Source organism: Macadamia integrifolia, chromosome 8, assembly GCF_013358625.1.
Source record: "Macadamia integrifolia cultivar HAES 741 chromosome 8, SCU_Mint_v3, whole genome shotgun sequence".
In the NCBI taxonomy this organism is placed as follows: Eukaryota; Viridiplantae; Streptophyta; class Magnoliopsida; order Proteales; family Proteaceae; genus Macadamia; species Macadamia integrifolia.
The window spans coordinates 18,889,131-18,908,725 of NC_056564.1; the positions used below are offsets into that span (position 1 = coordinate 18,889,131).

The following is a 19,595-nucleotide window of genomic DNA, read 5'->3' on the forward strand; positions in this document are numbered from 1 at the left end:
AAAAAAAAAAAAAAAAACCCCAAAACCCACCACCCCTGGGCAAATAAGGCTGGCCACGTTAGCACGAACTGAGAAGGTGATAAGGAGTATAGAATGAAGCCCTTCCCCCAGCTCTGTCAGTCATGGATAGGGGGTAGCTTTGTAAATGTTCATAGCAAAGTTTAGTGTGGGGTAGTATCAGGCACTTCTAGGCCTCTTCCCAGCTATTTGATTGCTCCAGATATTAAAGCATGAATTAACTACAAAATGATAACTTTAAACAGAAAATCCAGGGAGAGCCGACAGTATGAATCAGAGGATATAGCAATAAAAAAACATGGAGAAATGACATAACAATCAAAATTCGGCCATCATTCCATATTCTTGATTCCCATCAAATTCTATGTAGAAAATTAAAGACAAAAGAGAACAAGAAAAAATATAAAATCAGGGGAATGAATTGAGGAAAATAATTAAACTAGTATATAAGCATGTAGGAATATTACACTCATTGAATATAATAAATAAACCAAAGGTTACGACAAAATATGCATATGAATAGATAAGCTTGACAAAGCTATCTCCCTAAATTAGCTGATGTACCTTGCATTCCTTGTGCATAAAATTTCAACAGCAAAGACCAAGTTCCATGAATGAATTGACTAGTGTAAGGATCCATATGGATATATTATCCACCAAGAGAGTACAAGAATGACCTTGAATAGAGCTGATTGGAAGGCAAGGATCCATGTAGCCGACCCCATTTAAGTGGGATTTTTCTGAGTTGTTGTGTTCATCTCGTTTTACTTTTACTATTCCTTTATTACTTAATCTGGCACAAGCCGTTAGAGTGTATATCACTGCCAAGCGAAAAATGGATTATCAAACTAAGCCACCCCCTGCTACGACTGTTGCTGAATATCCATAATGGACATTAGAGAATGCCAAAGTACTTTGTTGGGATGACTCCAAGAAAGCTATGCTCAAGACAAGAACATGTCCATGGTATATGACTTATATATGAGAAATTCCTCTCCTTCAAGCAGAGTGACAAATCCATTAGTGACTACTATGGTTCCTTGAAAGGCATGTGGGAAGAACCCAATGTACATCAACCTCTCTCTACTAATATTGAAGTCATTAAATCTCAGCGCGTTTGAGTTCTTGGTTGCCAAGTTCTTATCTGGATTAGACTCTGAACTTCAACTAGTGAAAATCCAAATTCTTAACAATGAGAAGATAGCATCCATGAATGAGGCATTTTGTCGTATCCAATGTATCGTGTTTCCCTCCTTCACCAAATCTAACTCGACCTCATCTCACAATAATTCAGCACTTGTTTCAAATAGTGAGGGTCATGGTTGTGGCACTAGTTTCTCTGGAAAATGTCACAGTTCATTGGGAGGCCAAGGCCGCAACGGTGGTCAAGGAAAAGGACAGCCACTGGATCAAGGTACGCATCAATGTAGTAATTGTGGTAAGATTAATCATACTGTTGATACGAGTTGGGTGAATCATGGTAAACTGAGTAGGCTCAACAACTGTTTGCTACTGCTACTACAATGTTGGAGGTAGTCAATTCGTTTCAATGTTGTGCAATGAACTCAACCAATCACTTAAGCATATTCAACAGACTCAGACATTTTCCTCTACATTTGTTGCTCACCATTGCTCATTCAGTCACTGGTGCACTTCTTGCATCTTCTTCTACACCATTGGTCATTGACTCTGGTGCAATTTCTCACATGACTGGTAAGTTTCATGTCCTTTCTTCACTTCAGAAAATTAATCAACATTCTAGAGTCATACTTGCTGATGGCTTGTCTACTCAAGGATCTGCCACTGGTTGTGTTACTTTTTTCTCTCTTCTTATGTTAAAATTTGTTCTTCATGTTCCTAATTTACCCTTAAGTCTCATCTCTATAAGTCAGTTGACTTCATGGTGATGCAGGTGTACAACCATGGATCAACCCATACTCATCTAGGTATCCAGACGTGGATGAACCAGATCCATATCCGAATCCAATTTGGGTCCTTGGCTAATAGGATCTTTTAGGATTTTTATTTATTTTATTTCTTTCTATTTTGGGATTAATATGCAAAGTAGGAGATCGTTATTAGGATTTAGTGATTGTGTTTGGTTGAAGGCTGAGGGTTGTGCGTGTGTGACTTCTCTTCCACCCCCCCTTCTCTTGTGCGATTTCTCTCCCTTCCCTGTAACTTTGAGAAATCTCAGGGACTCTTTCCCTTTCCAAACTCCAACTTATGGTTCCAAGTTGCAAAGCATATCTCTTGACTAGAGTGTAAGGTGTGTGAGCTTAGAAAGCATCATCATACTTTGTTCCCTCTCGTGATGTATCTCAAAGTTCCTCCTTTTTTTTTTAGTTCATTTTGATGTTTAGGGTCCATGTCGTGTCAAGAGTCAAGTGCTTTTCACTTTGTTGCCTTTATTGATGATCACTCTTGAATGACTTATATCTGTTAAGGGATCTATCTGAAATTATGGCCATTTTAAAGCAATTTTATAATGAAATAAAGACTCAGTTTGGTGTGTCAATTAAATTTTTTTGCTCTAACAATGCTCGAGTATATTCAATGAGAAATATCTTGATTTTGTTCTGGTAATGAGACGATACATCAAACTAGTTGTACATATACTCCATAGTAGGATGGCGTGACAGAGAGGAAAAACCGGCATTTGTTGGAAGTTACTGGATCTCTTATGTTTCATATGCATATTCCCAAGTTTCATAGGAGTGATGCACTTTTGATTGCCTGCTATTTGATTAATCACATGACATCTAATGCCCTTGACAATCTATCTTTTTGTGTTTTTTACCAAATTGTCTATGTTTAGTTTACTACCATGGGGGTTTGGTTTGCGTGCTTTGTTCACAACCTTCGACCTGATCTCGATCAATCATTCAGCGTGCTATCAAATGTGTTCCTCGAGTACGCTCACACTCAAAAAGGCTATTGATGTTATGATCCAGTTAAGTGTCAACGTTTTCTTTGCAATGTTGATGTTACATTTTTTAAACTACATATTTTTTATGCAAGTCATGAGTTGAATACTAATCTCCTTGATTCTCCACCTATACATTCCTTTAACTGACTCCATCACTCCTACTTCTCCACCAAAGCAATTACAGGTATACAAACGCCATTCCAGGTCGATTTCAACAGTTCCAGCTACTCCTTCTATCGCCTCCACCACATCAAATCCTCTGCCTACGGATCCTACCTCCACTGACTTCCATTTGCTCTTTGTAAAGGTATTCACACGTATTCAGCCATTTTACATTGCCTATCCCATTTCTAAATTTGTTTCGGTTTCTCACCTTCCACATTTACTTCGTACTTTTGTTGTCTTTATCTACTGTGTTTGTGCTTGCTAAGTACTAGGAATCAATGTTACATCTTGGTTGGAAGAACGCTATGCATGTAAAGATGGATGCCCTTGTTAGATTGTAAGACATGGTCTCTTATTAACTTACCCCCAAGGAAGGAACTTGTGCGGTGTCGTTGGGTGTACACTGTCAAGTACCTACAGATGGTTCTGTTGAGTAATTGAAAGCTCGTCAGCTGCCAAAGGATATACTAACATATAGCGTCAACTATTTTGAGACCTCTCCCATAACTCATCTTAACTTTGTTCATGTTCAAATATCCTCAATTGGTAATCTTAACTGGCCTATGTTTCAACTTGATATTAAAAATGCTTTTCTTTATGGTGATCTTAAGGAGGAGGTGTATATGGAACAACTTCTTGGGTATGTTGCTCAGAAGGAGAATGCATCAAAGGTTTGCCATCTTCATAAGGCTATTTATGGATTAAAATAGTCTCGTCGAGCTTGATTTGATAAATTCAGTAAGGTCATTGGTGGTTATGGGTTCACACAGTGCTTCTCTAATCATTCTGTGTTTGCAATGTTACATCCTAGTTGGAAGAACAATATGGATGTAAAGGTGGATGCCTTATTAGATTGTAAGACATGGTCTGTCTCTTACCAACTTACCCTCAGAGAAGGAACTTGTGTGGTGCCATTGGGTGTATACTATCAAGTACCTACTGATGGTTCTGTTGAGTAATTGAAAGCTCGCTTGGTTTCCAAAGGGCATACTAATGTATGGGGTCAACTATTTTGAGGTGTATATAACACGACCTCCTGGTGTGCATTAGGTAGGCATCCGACACCATATTATATCCATCCAATCCACCCTTTGCATGGATCCTCGTATTTTTTATTGCATTTTGCCCCTTTTTGTGTCCAATGTCATTTTATCCTGTTGTTAGGGCATCCCATGCAAACGACACATGGCAATATGACATCGATCTAATTTGCAACATGTATAAGAGTGTGTTAAGAATGTTGGCCATAAAAGGAGGATTCGATGTGCTTTCTAGAACATTGGTTCACTGACGGGCAAGAGTTTGCAGTTGATAGATGTCATGAGGAGGAGAAGGATTAACATTGCATGTATCCAAGAGACTAGATGGAAAGGGATAAAAGCTAAGATGTTGGACGATTTTAAACTTTGGCATTTGAGAGACCAAAGTGGTAGAGGTGGAGTTGGCATAGTGGTGGGTAAAGACCTGAAGAACGATGTGGTAGATGTTAAAAAAGTGGGATATAGGATCATATCCTTAAAGTTGGTGTTAGATAAAGAGGTGGTCAACATTATTAGCGTTTATGCTCCCCAAACAAGATTGGATGAGAGCTGCAAGCTACAATTTTGGAAACACATGGATGAATTGATGCATAGCTTTAGACCGGGTGAAAAGATGATTATAAGAGGGGATCTAAATAGACACATTGGCAAGGATAGGAGAGGTCATGTAGAGGTGCACGAAGGTTATGGAGTTGGGGAGAGGAATGAGGAGGGAACCTCAGTTTTGGACTTCGCAACAGCCAATGATCTATCCATTGCTAACACTCTTTTCGCTAAAAGGGAAAAACACTTAATTACATACAAAAGTGGACACCATTCTAGTCGAATAGACTTCTTCCTCACCAGAAGGTCTGACCGATGGATGTGTAAGGACAATAAGGTCATCCCTGGGGAGAGCTTAACCTCTCAACATAGATTGTTGATCTGGGACATGTGCTTTTGTTTATCGAAGTATAAACCAAGGAAACATGTTTGCCCTAAGGTTAGGTGGTGGAGATTGAAAGGAGAGTCAATGTGGTCTTTTACAAATAATATGGTGAAGCATGGGAAGTGGGATTGTGAAGGGGACACCAACACGATGTGGAATGAGATGACGGATTGCATTAAGAAAGTTGTTAAGGAGGTTCTAGGGGTGTCTAGGGGTACTAAGTTGACCCCTAAAGAGACTTGGTGGTGGGATGTGGAGGTCCAAGCTGCCATCAAGACTAAGAAAGATAATTTTAAGATTTGACAAAGGACTGGGGAAGTTGAAGATAAAGAGAGATATAAGGCTGCCAGAAACGAGGCAAAAAAGATTGTGGGGAAAGAAAGGGCGATGATTTCTACAACAATTTCAATACCAAGGAAGGGGAAAAGGCTATTTATAAGATAGCTAAAATTCAGGAAAGGAAGAGCAGAGATCTCGACCATGTTCGATGTATTAAGAATGAGGATGGTAGAGTACTTGTGAAGGATGAAGACATAAAGAGGAGATGAGATGAGATGAGTATTTTTGTGACTTAATGGAGACAGCCTTAACAGGAATGGTTCAAGTATCCTGCTTGACAACAAGAATCATAGGTATGTACGCAAGATAGGAGTGATCGAGGTTAAGGAAGCCCTAAGGAAGATGAAAGTAAGGAAGACACCAAGTCTGAATGAGGTCTCATTTGAAGTGTGGATGAGTTTAGGACTACGTGGGGTTGTTTGGTTAACCAAGCTCTTTAACAAGATTATGAACACGAAAAAGATGCCCGATGAGTGGAGAAGTGTTGTTGTCCCAATTTACAAAAATAAAAACGATATCTAGAGCTGTAACAACTATAGAAGCATAAAACTTATGAGTCATACTATGAAACTATGGGAGAAGGTAATAGAAGTTTGCATAAGAAGAGAAACTAATATCTTAGGGAACCAATTCGATTTCATGCTTGGAAGATCCACAACAGAAGGGATTTACCTTCTTAAGAGGCTTATGAAAAAATCCAAAACTTATAAGAGGGATCTCCATATGGTCTTCGTCAACCTATAAAAGGCCTACGATAGGGTCCCTAGAGATTTATTCTGGCAGGTATTAGAGAAGAAAGGGTGTCAAGTAAATACGTGGATATAATTAAAGACATGTATGGTCACAGGTTCAAAACCTAGAAACAGCCTCTTTTGCAAAGCAGGGGTAAGGCTGCGTACAACTTGCCCCTCCCAAACCTTACAGTAGCGGGAGCCTCGTGCACTGGATTGTTCTTTTTTTTTTTCTTTAATTAAAGACATGTATGGAGATGTGGTGACTAGTGTGAGACTTGTGGGAGGCCAAGGTGATGAGTTCCCAATTACTATTGGGTTACATCAAGGATCTGCATTGAGCCCCTACCTGTTTATACTTATCATAGATGATTTAACCAGGAATATTTAAGGAGAGATCCCGTAGTGTATGCTTTTTGCGGATGATATTGTTCTAGTCGGTGCGATAGTGGCAAAGATTAAAGATAAGTTGGAGCAATAGAGATGTACTTTGGAATCGAGAGGTCATAAGATAAGTAGAATGAAGATGGAATATATGATGTGTAACTTTAGTTGATTGAGGATTGATATCAAGGGAGTGAAAATTGAGGGGAGAGAGATCCTGCAAAGTGACTATTTCAGATATCTGGGCTCTACCTTAAACAAGGAAGGTGAGATTGATGATGATGTTTCCCATAGAATTAAAGTAGGATGGATGAAATGGAGAGGTGTTTGGAGTGTTATCTGATCGACGTATTCCTCTAAAACTTAAGGAGAAGTTCTACATGATAATCATAAGACCAGCTATAATGTATGGCGCAGAATGTTGAGTAGTCAAGAAGCGTAACATAAATAAGTTGAGTGTGGCTAAGATTAGGATGTTGAGATAGATGTGCGGCAAAATCTTGAGAGATAGAATAAGAAATGACAAGGTTAGAACTGATTTAGGAGTTGCCCCAATTCAGGATAAGCTCAGATAATGTCGGTTACGATGGTTAGAATATGTCCAAAGGAAGCCTTTGGAGTTTGGATGCCCCGGTACGGAGGAGTGGCCAAATGCAGATGGATAGAGCTAAAAGGGCTAGGGCAGGCCAAAAATGACCATTGATGAGTTAGTAAGAAGAGACATGCAAAAGTTAAGTCTTCATCCTAGTATGGCATCTAACAAAGCTGTCTAGAGGGCAAAGATCCAATTTGCCGATTGTTCGTGAGGGGGATGTCCCAAAGTTTATTGTTTTTTATTTTTTTATTTATATATATATATATATATATACACAGATCCATGTAGCTGACCCCATTTAGTTGGGATAAGGCTGAATTGTACAGCATAACGCGACCTCCTGGGTGAGTTGCTCAGAGGGAGAATATGTCAAAAATTTACCATCTTCATAAGGTTATTATGGGTTGAAACAGTCCCCCTGAGCTTGGTTTGATAAATTCAGTAAGGTCATTGGTGGTTATGGGTTCACACAATGCTTCTTTGATCATTTTGTGTTTGTTCATCAAAATGGGTCCAAAGTGGTTATTTTGGTTGTATATGTAAAAGATATTATCATTTTTGGTGATGATTTTTCTGACATTGAGGATGTCAAGGCATATTTTCTTCGACACTTTCAGATGCAAGATTTAAGAATTCTCAGATGTTTCTCGGGAATTGAAGTCGTTTGTAGTACTAAGGGAGTCAGTTTGTCTCAAAGGAAGTATGTGCTCGATCTTTTGTCTAAGACTGGGATGTTGGGCTCTAAGCCTATGGATATGGCTATGGATCCTCATTTGAAGCTTGGTGCATGTGATGATAAAGAATTTGCAGATAAACATCAATACATGCGACTTGTTTGAAGACTTATTGATGTAGGGGATTCCTAGGTGACTAGGTTTCCTACAAGATACTAACCAGGTAGGGTAAACTCAAGGGACTTGGGTTGGACAGGGTAAGGGAACCTCAGCAAACAAGATTGACATGCAAGTAAAGTGAGATTAATGAATAATGTAGCAATGAACAATAATAGTCTAAGCATAAAAGCACATAAACTCACTCAAGCTTCATGTGGGAATATAGGGTAGGGAACATGGCAGCAACTATGTGTTAAGTTTAGCACGAGTAAATCAAGACATTAAGCAAACTAAGTAAACCAAAAAATGCCTAAAAATCAACCGACTAATGAAAGGTAAAACAGCAGAAGTTTCTTTAGGAAAACAGTAAATATTGACCTAAAAAGAAAAGATATATGTTCAGATCTCAGGAAAGGACTTGTTTATCAACGTCATGGTCATAGTAATATCATGGCTTACTCTGATGCTAGCTAGGTTGGTGCTGATGGAGATTATAGATCTACTACAATGGGTTGGTCAAGTGTAGAAGTTGAATACAGAGCCATACAGAGCCATGGCGCATACATCAGCTGGAATGATGTGGCTGAAATCTCTCCTTCAAGAGTTGGGGTTCTCAATTGTTGAACCTATGAAGATGTAATGTAGGGGCCGGTTGGCCCCACGAAAACCAACCCAATTGGATGTGGGCCCAATTAAATACTTAAGCAATTTAGGTCTAAGATCAAGTGGCAAAACGGTAAATAGATTGAAGATCATAAGGGTGGCAGACTTGTAATTTGTTAGAACTTCAAGACATAATCACTGGTTTACAAAGTTCTAGTAAAAAGGGTAAATTAGGAATTAGATGTAAAAATAGGACAATGAAGAATATGGGAGGAAGGGAAGGGGTATTGAAGGAAATTAAGAAATAAGAAAGAGGGGATTAGAGAAATTGTGAGAAGAAAAGGTTGTCTTCTTCCTCACGACAGAAGAGGAGAAACGGTTGAGCAGAGAAACAAGAGGAGAGAACTTCAATACCTATCGGTTGGGTCTGAAACTTCAGGCGTATATTCGCAACCTCGAACACCCTGAGTATGATCCATTGCAGGTTCTAAGATCAAGGGAACAAATAGCTTTAATTTCTGCAATTGGGTTAGACGAAAAAAAACTCAGAACTGAACCTGTTGCAGGTTTATTGCTCACTGGATGGAAGGAACTGGGGAAAGGGAACATAGGGTATGAATCTGATTCCAATTTCAGGTCCAACTGGCCTCTGTTGATGAATCGAGGAAGCCTACCTGAATCTGTTAGTGTTGCCCAGAACAGGGTTTCAGCAGTTACAATAAAGAAAGGAGGAAGGAAGAGAAGAAAGGGGGCAGGGGGAGTTATTGCACAGAAGAAAGGGGGAAGGGGATTCTCGCAGAGGAGGAGGAGAGAAAGAGAAGAAGGGAGCAGGGGGGAGAGAGGCAGCCACGCAGAGGGGGGAGGGGTTTCACAAATCAATTCATCTTTTCTTCAATTAACATTCATTGAAAATAAACAATGGCCAATGGCCTTACACTTAAAGAGAATAAACTTCCAAAAATAAAAAGATACTTAGAAACTCAATTGCATGAAATAAAAACTACCTAATAGATCAATATAAAGAATCCCAGTTTCCCAATTGTGTAAGACAATCAAATATCACTAGATTTAAAGCAAAGTACTAGGATCAAATAAGATTTGATGGGGTCCACAAAATCTTCTAAGATCTTCTAAAAATCTGGATCGATCTTGGGACCCACAATATCTTCTAAAATCTTCTAATTAAAAATAAGCAACTAAGATAGAAATAAAATCTCCTACACCTAAGCTAACAAAATAAAGAAACAACTAAGGACTCAAATAGGGAACAAATATTCTCAAATAAAAATAACCCTAAATATTCTATTAAACTTAGAATCCAAATTAGTAACTTGGAACCCAAATTGGATCTGGGTCTTGATCCGGGTTCTGGAGCATGCTTGGGACGATCCATCGGAGTGCTGCTGCATCAAGATGTATTATGATAATCAAGCTACGATCTATATTGCTAGTAATCCGGTTTTCCAACTAAGCATATTGAGGTCGAATGTCTTTTCGTGAGGAATGTTGTTATGCAAAAACTTATTTCTACTCCATTTGTCAACTCCGGCAATTAACTTGGAGATGTTAACCAAGGCGCTGTTCAGGCCTGCTTTTCTTTGTGGTTATTCCTAGCTGGGGGGTATTGAGGGGGAGTGTTAAAGTGCATCATGGGATAATGTGGTAGTGTTGAGTTGTAAGTTAGTGTCTTTAATTATACTGTTACTGTTATTAGACTTAAATTGTATTTCTTTAAGTTAATAAAAACAGGGAGCTAGACCACGATAGCTGCACTTCAACAATTCCCTATCATGGCTCTAGCTCACCTTCTTCCTCTGGTAGCCTAACCTGTTCTCCACCCCTGGTTCTTGGTCAAAGGAAGAGGATGACTTGTTGCCAACATATTTCCTTCTTTCCCACAATACCCCTCCCCTTCATCCTTCAGCCAACTTCTATCCTTTTTTGATGATGATGCCAAGACTACTTTAACCATCAATTCCTAATTCCTACCATATCCCTCCCTTATTCAAAAACCTAAGTGCCCTCTAATTAAGGGTGTTGACACCAAACCGACCTTAGCCGTTAACAACGAAACCGTTCAATAAAAGGTTCGGTTTTGGTTTCGGTTTCAAAATTGAGACCTTTTTGTTAAACAGTTTAAACTGAACAAAACCATTTAAGTAAACCATTTAAAACCAATTAATATATCCATAGTAAGTTAAGTCATTCATGGTTAAAATAAACAAGAGAAAACATATAATCAGTTGAATTCAATGTTCAGTTTTCATCTATTTCAATAAAAAATTAGAAAGAAAAAATAAAAAAATAAAATAAAAATAAAAAAATAAAAAAACTGTTTAATGCCATTTAAAACCAAAATCGTTGAAACCGAACCTGAACCGTTTAACACCCATACTTCTAATATTCTATTTATTTACAAATCTACCAATACTTGGATTTTGTTAATTGGGTGGGCCCATAAGTGATCTGAACAAGGGTTCTAGGGCCTTGGATTCCATCCATTGGCATCAGAGCAGAAAGTGCTCATTCCTACCCTATACCATAGTGGCCAATAGTGACGTCTTCTAGTAGCTTAACTCCTAAAAGGAGGCACCAATGTTAGTTATTTCCAACCTCACAGACCATATTAATACCATCAACATAACTATCAATTCCCTCAAGATTCTATTGACCGATTGGTATCTTTAGATAAAGGGAAGAGTCCCATTCAATTTGGGAATTTTTTCAATTCCATCCCATAAGGCCATCTCATGTTGCACTACCACCGCTGCCAAACTTTACACCACCACCACCACCATATGGGGTTGGCCAACCTTCTGACGATGCTCCTTATGGAGCTAAAAGAGGAACCAAATTAGATGACCTTGATTTCTATAGGGTGAATAATCTGAAACAATACTTGGCCTGAACTCACAGCCTAGAGACTTTCCTCTTATGGTATCGGTTGACTAAGACTATGAAGATTTTATTTGTACCAGCAACAATAACGGACTCGAGGCATTGGGTTGGTAAATACTAAGGCTGAAATGCGAGAGGGCATGAACCAGCGAATTTTTCTTACCGACTACAAGCAATGCATGCATATCAAATTCACTCAGTTGAGGCCAGACAACATAACCCTCGAGGAATGTGGCAAAATTTTATTATTTAGCCACTCAATCTGATTTTGAGTGAGAATGGTTTGCACACTCATATTAGTATTGCACTGGCTTCCAGTTGATTGCCTACAATGGAGGATGCCAAACAGATAGCCATATCAAGCGAAGGACAATTTGAAGAGGCCTTACAATCAGCGAACTTTCTCAACACCTTCTCTAAAGGTGACAATATAAGCAAGCAACCTCCTTTACCAGTGAAGTCCTTTAGCAAGCCAAAGGTTTCGCTTTCTTTTATGGCATCTTCACGACTAGACCAGCCTTACTCTCTACCTCGAGGTTGTGGTTCTAACAAACCTTCTGTGATGGCAAAGGCACGATTTAGTGCTTCACGTGCAAAGGGTACAAGTATGCCTATGCTCATTGTCCCAACCATTTGGTAGCCTATATTGACATGGATTTTTTCGTACCTCTTGCTTTGGAAGAGCAACAGAATCCTGAGACAATTTATTTGGAGCTAGAGTGTAAGTGGGTGAGCCTGTGGCGCAACGGTAAAGTTGCACTATTGCAACATGTTGGTCACAAGTTCGAGACTTGAATACAACCTCTCATGTGAAACAGGGGGTAAGGTTGAGGACGTATGTCCCTTCCAGACCCTACAGTAACGGGAGCCTCATGCACTGGGTTGCTATTTTTAGAGTGTGAGTCAGGTAAAGGAGACGAGGATAAGAATGATGATGAACAATCACCTTGCAATGTTTTTCGTCCACTTTCGATCACTCAGAAGGTTTTCAAAGAAGAAGATTGGCGTCAAAACAGCATTTTCTGGACTTGAATGAAGTACGACAACTAACTGTGTAGCATGGTGATTGACAGAGGCAGTTGCACAAATGTCATCCTTGAAGACATCTGTAAACTAGGGTTAAAGGTAGAGCAATGTCTCAATCCCTACAAGGTTGCATGGGTGAAAAACGTCAATCTCAAAATTATTGATAGGTGTTTGCTCACATATTCTATTGGTGGATTCGTGGGTACAGTCCAATGTGAAGTCCTACCTCTAAAAGGGCGTCACAATCTTCTTGGGCAACCACGGTTATTCAACAAGAAGGCACAACATTGTGGGTAAACGAATACCTACCTTTTTAAGCGCAGTGGAAAATAAATGAAGCTTTCTTCCTGCCAAGGACCTCCACCCAGATTATACCCAAGAAGGTAGCAAGATCATTCTTCTCCAGCAAGTTGACTCTGATGATATCCTATGTACTCAACCCAAACTCGACGAAGTCAAGTTCTTGTCAAAGGATGAGATTTCATGCAGTAGCAATATAATGGCTGGATTGGCACGACCAATTTGGAAACCGAGACTAAGACAAACCGGTCATAAAACAAAGGGGGTTAAAGGGTTTTATTTAGTTATTTGGGATATTTTTGTAATTGCATTTTACTTTACATTGCTGAGATAACTACATAAGAGTTGTTTCAAGTTTCCTTGTTTTGGTGCAATTTCTTTTCTTTATATATGCTTGTAACCCTACGATGGACAGTAGAGATTGAATGAAAGAAAATTGAGTTTTGCTTACCTACACAGTATAATTGCAAGCCGTGTGTCTTTCACTTCTATGTTCCTGAAACTTCTCTTATCAGGTACGACCTCTCTTCTCCATCAGGTACAATCCATCCTTTCCCATCTCCTTTTATTGTTTTCTTTTCTTCCTTACAGTTATTCTACTCTATCTTCTTTCCCTTTTTCTTCTTCTTCCCTCGTTCTGCCCCATCAGTACTACAGTCTCTCAAAGACTGGGCTGATATCTCTTGTGCCATTCACTTTCAGCCTCAAATTTTGGGGCTTGAATCACTACCCTAGGGTGACCTACGCCCTAGAGCTTCAGTCCAAACCATTTCCCCTGCCAAGAGAACCATGCCTCAAACCATTGCTGGACCTGCAAGTTCCGCCTTACCTGATTGCAGAATTTTTATGTTCATTCAGATTTGATTGTTGGTTGAGTTGGTTTAGCAGAATAGTTATTGAAATTTCAGCTCTAACCGAGAGGGGACCAATTGCCATTAATGAAGAGTTGAGAGTAAGCATAAGCACCTAGGAATCCAGCTTCTCCATCTAGACCTAAGACCTTTTCAAACAATATAACCCAAGAATTTCTTGTCCACTTTTCCGTTTTTCCACGATTGTATCTTTTGGCTTAACTGCTACACAGCATTCAACATAGCCTGTAACATCTTTCTCGAAGGACATAGTGTCTTTGATTGCCTAAAGGTCTGTACTTTCAATCAAAGGGAAGGTATGTGGTGACAACCCAACCTACAGGGAGGGCAGTGATATTTCGGAAACTCCAAGGTAGGCTCCTAAAGTGTAAGAAACAAGAAAGGGAGTTCTTAGAGTTTTCCAAAATCCAAATCCAGTCAAATGCTGGTTTGCCTGATTTTTCTAGGATCTTATTTGGGATCATGGAGCATCACAGAGGCATAAAACTCTTCAAAAGGAATATATATCCCTCTCTCACTCGATTTTGTTTCTAAAACACAAGAAATAATGCAAATCATATCCACCAATGGTCCATTTACATAGTGGATATCATATCCATATATTTTCCTTGTGCTACTGCAATGTGACAAGAATCATATCTACATCAGAAACTAAATTGCTCTTAAATGGTTGTTTACTGGTGCTACCCAATGGAGTACTGGTACAACAGCAAAAGAAATAACGAAGACACTCCATACCTTCTCAGCTTCGACTACCACCATAAGACGGGCAAGAATCTCTTGGTCTGATAATCTAGAAAAACGAACAAGTGCACATCTACTCTGGATGGGCTCAATTATCTTAGAAGACATATTACAAGCAAGAGCAAAACGTGTGGAGCTTGAATAAATTTCCATTGTCCGCCTCAAAGCTTGTTGTGCTCCAGATGTCATACTGAAATTTGTCTCAAGATATAACCAGGATATGAAATTAGGCTTTCTAGAAAATACATCACCGAATTCTAAAAACTAACTCCATATAAATGAAGAGAAAATTCATAGCCAAATATCACTTCAGTAACGAGAGGAATTTGGTCAACATCGGTTAGTACCATCACCTGTCTGCCTCGTCCAAAATTATTATTTTGTGCCGTCCTGGAGGCAGCGTTACTTTCTTCTGTGCAAACATTTTGATCTTGTTTCTCACGACATCAATTCCCCTGAAACAAGAAATAACAATAAAAGGTTTGACAATAACAACACAAGACGGAGTGCCTTTTTTTTTTGCTACCTGTCATCAGATGCATTAAGCTCTAGCACACCCTCCTTGCAGTTTGCTCCCAATAGCTCGTGAGCAAGGGCCAGAATACTTGTCGTCTTACCAGTTCCTGGAGGACCCTGAAAATTGCAAAGGAAAATGTACCAGAAATTCATTACCTGATTATTCTACTGAATAGTCGGAAAATTCTAAGCAAGCAACGACAGTCCTATCGGATTGGATTTAGTGGATTAACAAAAAGAAAGGAGAAACCCTAGAAAGGGAAATTGGAAGGGGGGGAACTAAAAAAACAAGAGCCAGAAAAAAAAAAAAAAAAAAAAAAAAAGCCGAAAAGTTAGAATAGATAATCGTAAGGTAGGGGAATCGAAGAAGGGGAAGTAATGAAAGAAGTGGTTCTTACGGACAAGATGAGATGTGGCATGTTGCCATCTCTGGCGATGACTTGAAGCCTCGAGACGGCTTCTTCGTTCCCAACAACGTCGGCTACTTTGTTGGGTCTGTACTTCTCCACCCATGGGACATCGTAGCTGCTGCTCGATGTCGAAGAAGATGATGCTGCCATTGCTGTATTTGTCGCAAAGTCGCCTTAAGAGTTAAGATACGTTTATATTGGGTTTTTGAAACCCCTCTCTCTCTCCCTCGAACGGTCGAACCCTTAAAATTGGAGGGAAACAGCGATAACAGACTTTGCTGCCGAAGGGCTTTTAACTTTCAAGCAGGGTTTTAGAAATCGTAATCGGCAATTGAATCGGTCAGATCCGATCCTGATCCGGAAGGCAGACATTTTAAAGATGCACAGCGGCTGGAGAGGATCTACACCGGTTTTAAGTAGGGTTTTAGAAATCGTATTCGGCAACCGAATCGGTCGGAGCCGATTCCAATATCTGAATGGGTCCGATCCAGTCAGCTGTAAGTTACTTCGTGGGGAAAAATAAAATTAATTGGAAATCCGTCCAATTCAAGTTAAATATGAAGAAATGATTATGAATCGGATTGAATCGGTCTAGAAAGGCCGAGTCGATTCCAATTCATGCACTAATGAATGGTGGAAACCAATTCCGAACATCAATCTTGAAATGATTGGTAATTCACTGATTCAACTCTCGTTTATAAAAAACCTGATTTTAAGACTCATTATTTTATGATCGAACATAATTCATGACATTTTTGGAAGAGAAAAAAATGTATGATTGAAATTCCATAGGAAAAAATTTTAATACATGGATGGTCATTCTAGGCATCACTATACTTGGGCATCGTTTGACAACGTCCCGTTTTTATCGTTTCTACGTTTTCTTGTTCCCAGAAACAGAGAAACAACCTAAAAAATGTTTGATAAAAAGTTGTTCAATTTCACTCGTTTTCTATAAACATAAATCAAAATTTATGTCTATTTACAATTTTTGAAACGACTTTGACGAAACAAGTCCGACTTGTTTCATATTTTCTATAAACGAATTTGAAAGAAACAAAAAATATACTGTTGTGCCCAATAAATCTCTCAATTATTTATACCTAAAAAGAGGCAACCGAACCCTCTCTCCCTTTTGGGCATCTGATTATACCATTGGGTTATTGGATTTTTTAGTAGCATTATATATACAAAAAACGTTTCGAGAAACAGGTTTATCAAATACCAAAAATTATGTTTTTGTTTTCGAAACAGTGAAAAATCGTTTTTATTGTTTTTAGATACAAAAACAATAGAAACGTTATCAAATGGTGCCTTGATAGAATACTTTACTATTTGCCATTTTACAATACGAGTTATTCTATGTAATAAACCACACATATATCTCAATGGTCAAATTTTGATCCAAACTATGGAAGAAAAGTTACTATACGTACACTTTACTAGAAATATCCATATAACCCTAAAAACATTTTCCTTCGACCCACTGTAGGCCAATCAATTCATCAAGGCCCTAGTAATGAAAATAACACGTAAGGTAAGTCAATTCCTTCAAACCTCTTAAGTGCTCTTTGAAATTGACCCACTAGTCCATGTGATTGAATACAAGACATTATGCCTCCAACACCTCTCTTCTCAAAAACGCTACATGAATCATAAAACTATTATTATGCACGATCTGTCATTTTCCTGATTGTCATTCTATACAAGAACTCTTTAATTAAGAAATTATAAATGATCTATCAGGGGAAGTGGAAACTCACAAGTGATATTCAATAATGATAGGCCACTTAGTCAAAAGTGATTTACATTTTCTTTTTAGTTGTTAATTAATATATGAATCAAGCATAAAGGCCATTACATGATAATGATTAGTGTAATCAAGCTTGTCTCCACAATCAATCTTAGTCAAACAATGAAGAGGATAATATACCAATTCTAACCGTTGAATATATAACAAAAAGATCTGAATATATATTGTATTAAATTCCATAAAGCCCTCATAGTTCCGTGCATGCTTTTGCTATTCTTGAAATCATTAGTGCTTCACTTTGTTAATCTGTGAATTCTATAAGAGTTAAAACATAACATATGAGTAGAGAACCTTAAAGACTACAGTTGCGTTTATATGAACTAGTGGAATGCATTTTAAATCGGTAACATATTTTAAGAAGTCGTATCAAATACAATCTTAATCTTCAACCCATGATCTTAAACATTTGAACCCAATATTTATTTGATGTATATCTGTCATCTTTTCTTCTAAACCTGAACATTTTGGGGGTCTAGGACACCTTAGAGACTATAGATCTCAACTCTAAGTCATGGTTATAGATAATAAACTATACAACTACACTTTGAAAACATTTGAAATTGTATAGTCAGACATTTTGGAATTAACATTGTGTTTGGTATGATTTCTTAGAATGCATATTTATCCACCTATATTATATTCCATGAATGCATACCAAGGGCAACATATCTATCCACACAATTTCAGTTTCATCTAATTAATGGTACAAGGCATGTTGAGCTATGTAGAGAGTGTTATCTCCACAACTACTAATGTAACTTTAGCTTCAGTATATTGTACAAGTGTTCCAACCAATGATAAAAGATAAAAAGAAAAAATAGTACGAGTTTTCATCTATTTTTTAGTTAAAAGATGGACAAAAGATTGTTGCTTGGTTGCACTTGCACAGGTCCTGCACCATCAACGTGAGGTCAATAGAGCACTGAAAGGGAATCAACGTTCATGATATTTTTATTTCAAAAAGGGTGGAGTAATAATGTCAAACGACCCAATGTCTGGGTGTAAGGGCCATAAGCGTTGTGTAGATTTTTTTTCGTTTAAAATATAGATTTATTTCTATTGACCTATGGTGAAGAGATTTTCTCTTTCTTCATGGATCTTTGTTGGAACTTAAGAGAAGATATTTCATATTTATCTGAAGAAAAAAAAATGTTTCATCCTTCAACAATAGACGGCAGGATCCTATCAAACAAATAATAAAAATTATAATATCAAATGATCACCATCGGATTTGTGGTGGAAAGATACTAAATTTTTAAAAAAGATGTGATTTTCCCTCCCCCATTGGTGAAGGGAAACTTCCCCATCCCTATATTTAGAATATATAATTAATAAAAGCTAGAAACATCTGAGTTTATTTATTTGGTAGAGAAACATCCCACTAAGACAAGGCCAATTGGTGGAGAGGTACAGAGGAGAGCTTATAAAATTTTTAATAGCCCAAAAAGTCTTTAGTACCCCCACTGTCCACTTTATTTACGACAAACCTATAATTAATTTGGGAGTTGGGATATCCCTGTGGCTTAACCTGCAGGGAATCACCACTTCTTCTCTTTTTCATGGACGGGCTCTCGTTGTGCTTGTGGTGTCGGAGCGGAAGGAATTGGTGCAATCACCCCTGTGGCCGCTTGTCTTCCACTTTTGTCCATGTTCAGGCGAAACAATGCCTCCACAGGTATGCCAATAGCTGTCCGACCTTGACATGGACCTGGACCTAGACCTAGACCTAGACCTAGACCTGTTAAGTTCGACATTGCAGCTGGACTTGGATCGGGTTGGCCCGACAAGGTTTGACCCGATGACCCCACCAAATTCACTGCCACATTCACAACTCCATTACCCCTGGTCCCATCTCTTTCCCGGACACGATAGCTCAGCTGCCGAACTGCCCCGGCAGGCCGGAATCCTTCCAAGAGATCAGTGGCCGGGATTCCACACCAACCCAACTCACACTTCCTCCCCCATGAACGTGAAGGCCTTGAGAAGATGTGAAGGTATATGCAAGAATGTCTCTGAGAAAAGAAAGAGTTCCCGATGGGGATGTGAAACTTATCACCCCAACTAGGACTCTCCCCTCCTGTGGTGTCCACCTTTGTTTGATAGACATAGCGGCCAGAAAAAGGGACGTATGGGATGGTTGGAGGGTTGGTGGTGAGAGTGACGAATGGTCGGAGACGACGACGTGTTGGGAAGAAGAGAAAGGAATCCTTAGTACTCCTCAGGCCTTGAGCTGATATAACTGTAATCTCCAACTGTAAAGGCTTCTCCTGATCATCATCCTGATTTGCCTTCGACATGACGATCCCAGGATCCCAGGCTTCTTCTTCTTCTTCCTACTATAAGCAAGACCAAAAAGGGAGAATTTATAAGTACAAAAATGTGCAGTAACAAATGTACAGATAAAGTAGTACAGAGGGTACACAGGCGACTTGCTTTGAAGTTGAAACGTGA

The 19,595-nt window shown here is 38.8% G+C and overlaps 2 protein-coding genes across 2 annotated transcripts in view; both read right to left on the reverse strand.

The window, feature by feature from the left end:
* LOC122087571 (replication factor C subunit 2-like) overlaps window positions 1-15,668 on the reverse strand; it is a 17,199-nt gene extending 1,531 nt beyond the window's left edge. The window contains exons 1-4 of the mRNA XM_042656744.1: window positions 15,320-15,668; window positions 14,932-15,038; window positions 14,759-14,860; window positions 14,400-14,595 (exon numbers count right to left, since the gene is read on the reverse strand). Of these exons, the coding sequence (XP_042512678.1) occupies window positions 14,400-14,595; window positions 14,759-14,860; window positions 14,932-15,038; window positions 15,320-15,481 (567 nt within the window). The 5' untranslated portion in view covers window positions 15,482-15,668. The remainder of the gene's footprint in view (window positions 1-14,399; window positions 14,596-14,758; window positions 14,861-14,931; window positions 15,039-15,319) is intronic.
* A 2,810-nt stretch (window positions 15,669-18,478) lies between these two features.
* LOC122087614 (BON1-associated protein 2-like) lies at window positions 18,479-19,595 on the reverse strand. Its single transcript, XM_042656809.1, has one exon. The coding sequence runs from the start codon at window positions 19,439-19,441 to the stop codon at window positions 18,683-18,685; it is 759 nt and encodes a 252-aa protein (XP_042512743.1). The 5' UTR covers window positions 19,442-19,595; the 3' UTR covers window positions 18,479-18,682.

What these genes read in the sequence shown, in the direction of transcription:
- LOC122087614 (XM_042656809.1), bottom strand. Translation starts at nt 19,441, where the DNA reads ATGTCGAAGGCAAATCAGGATGATGATCAGGAGAAGCCTTTACAGTTG.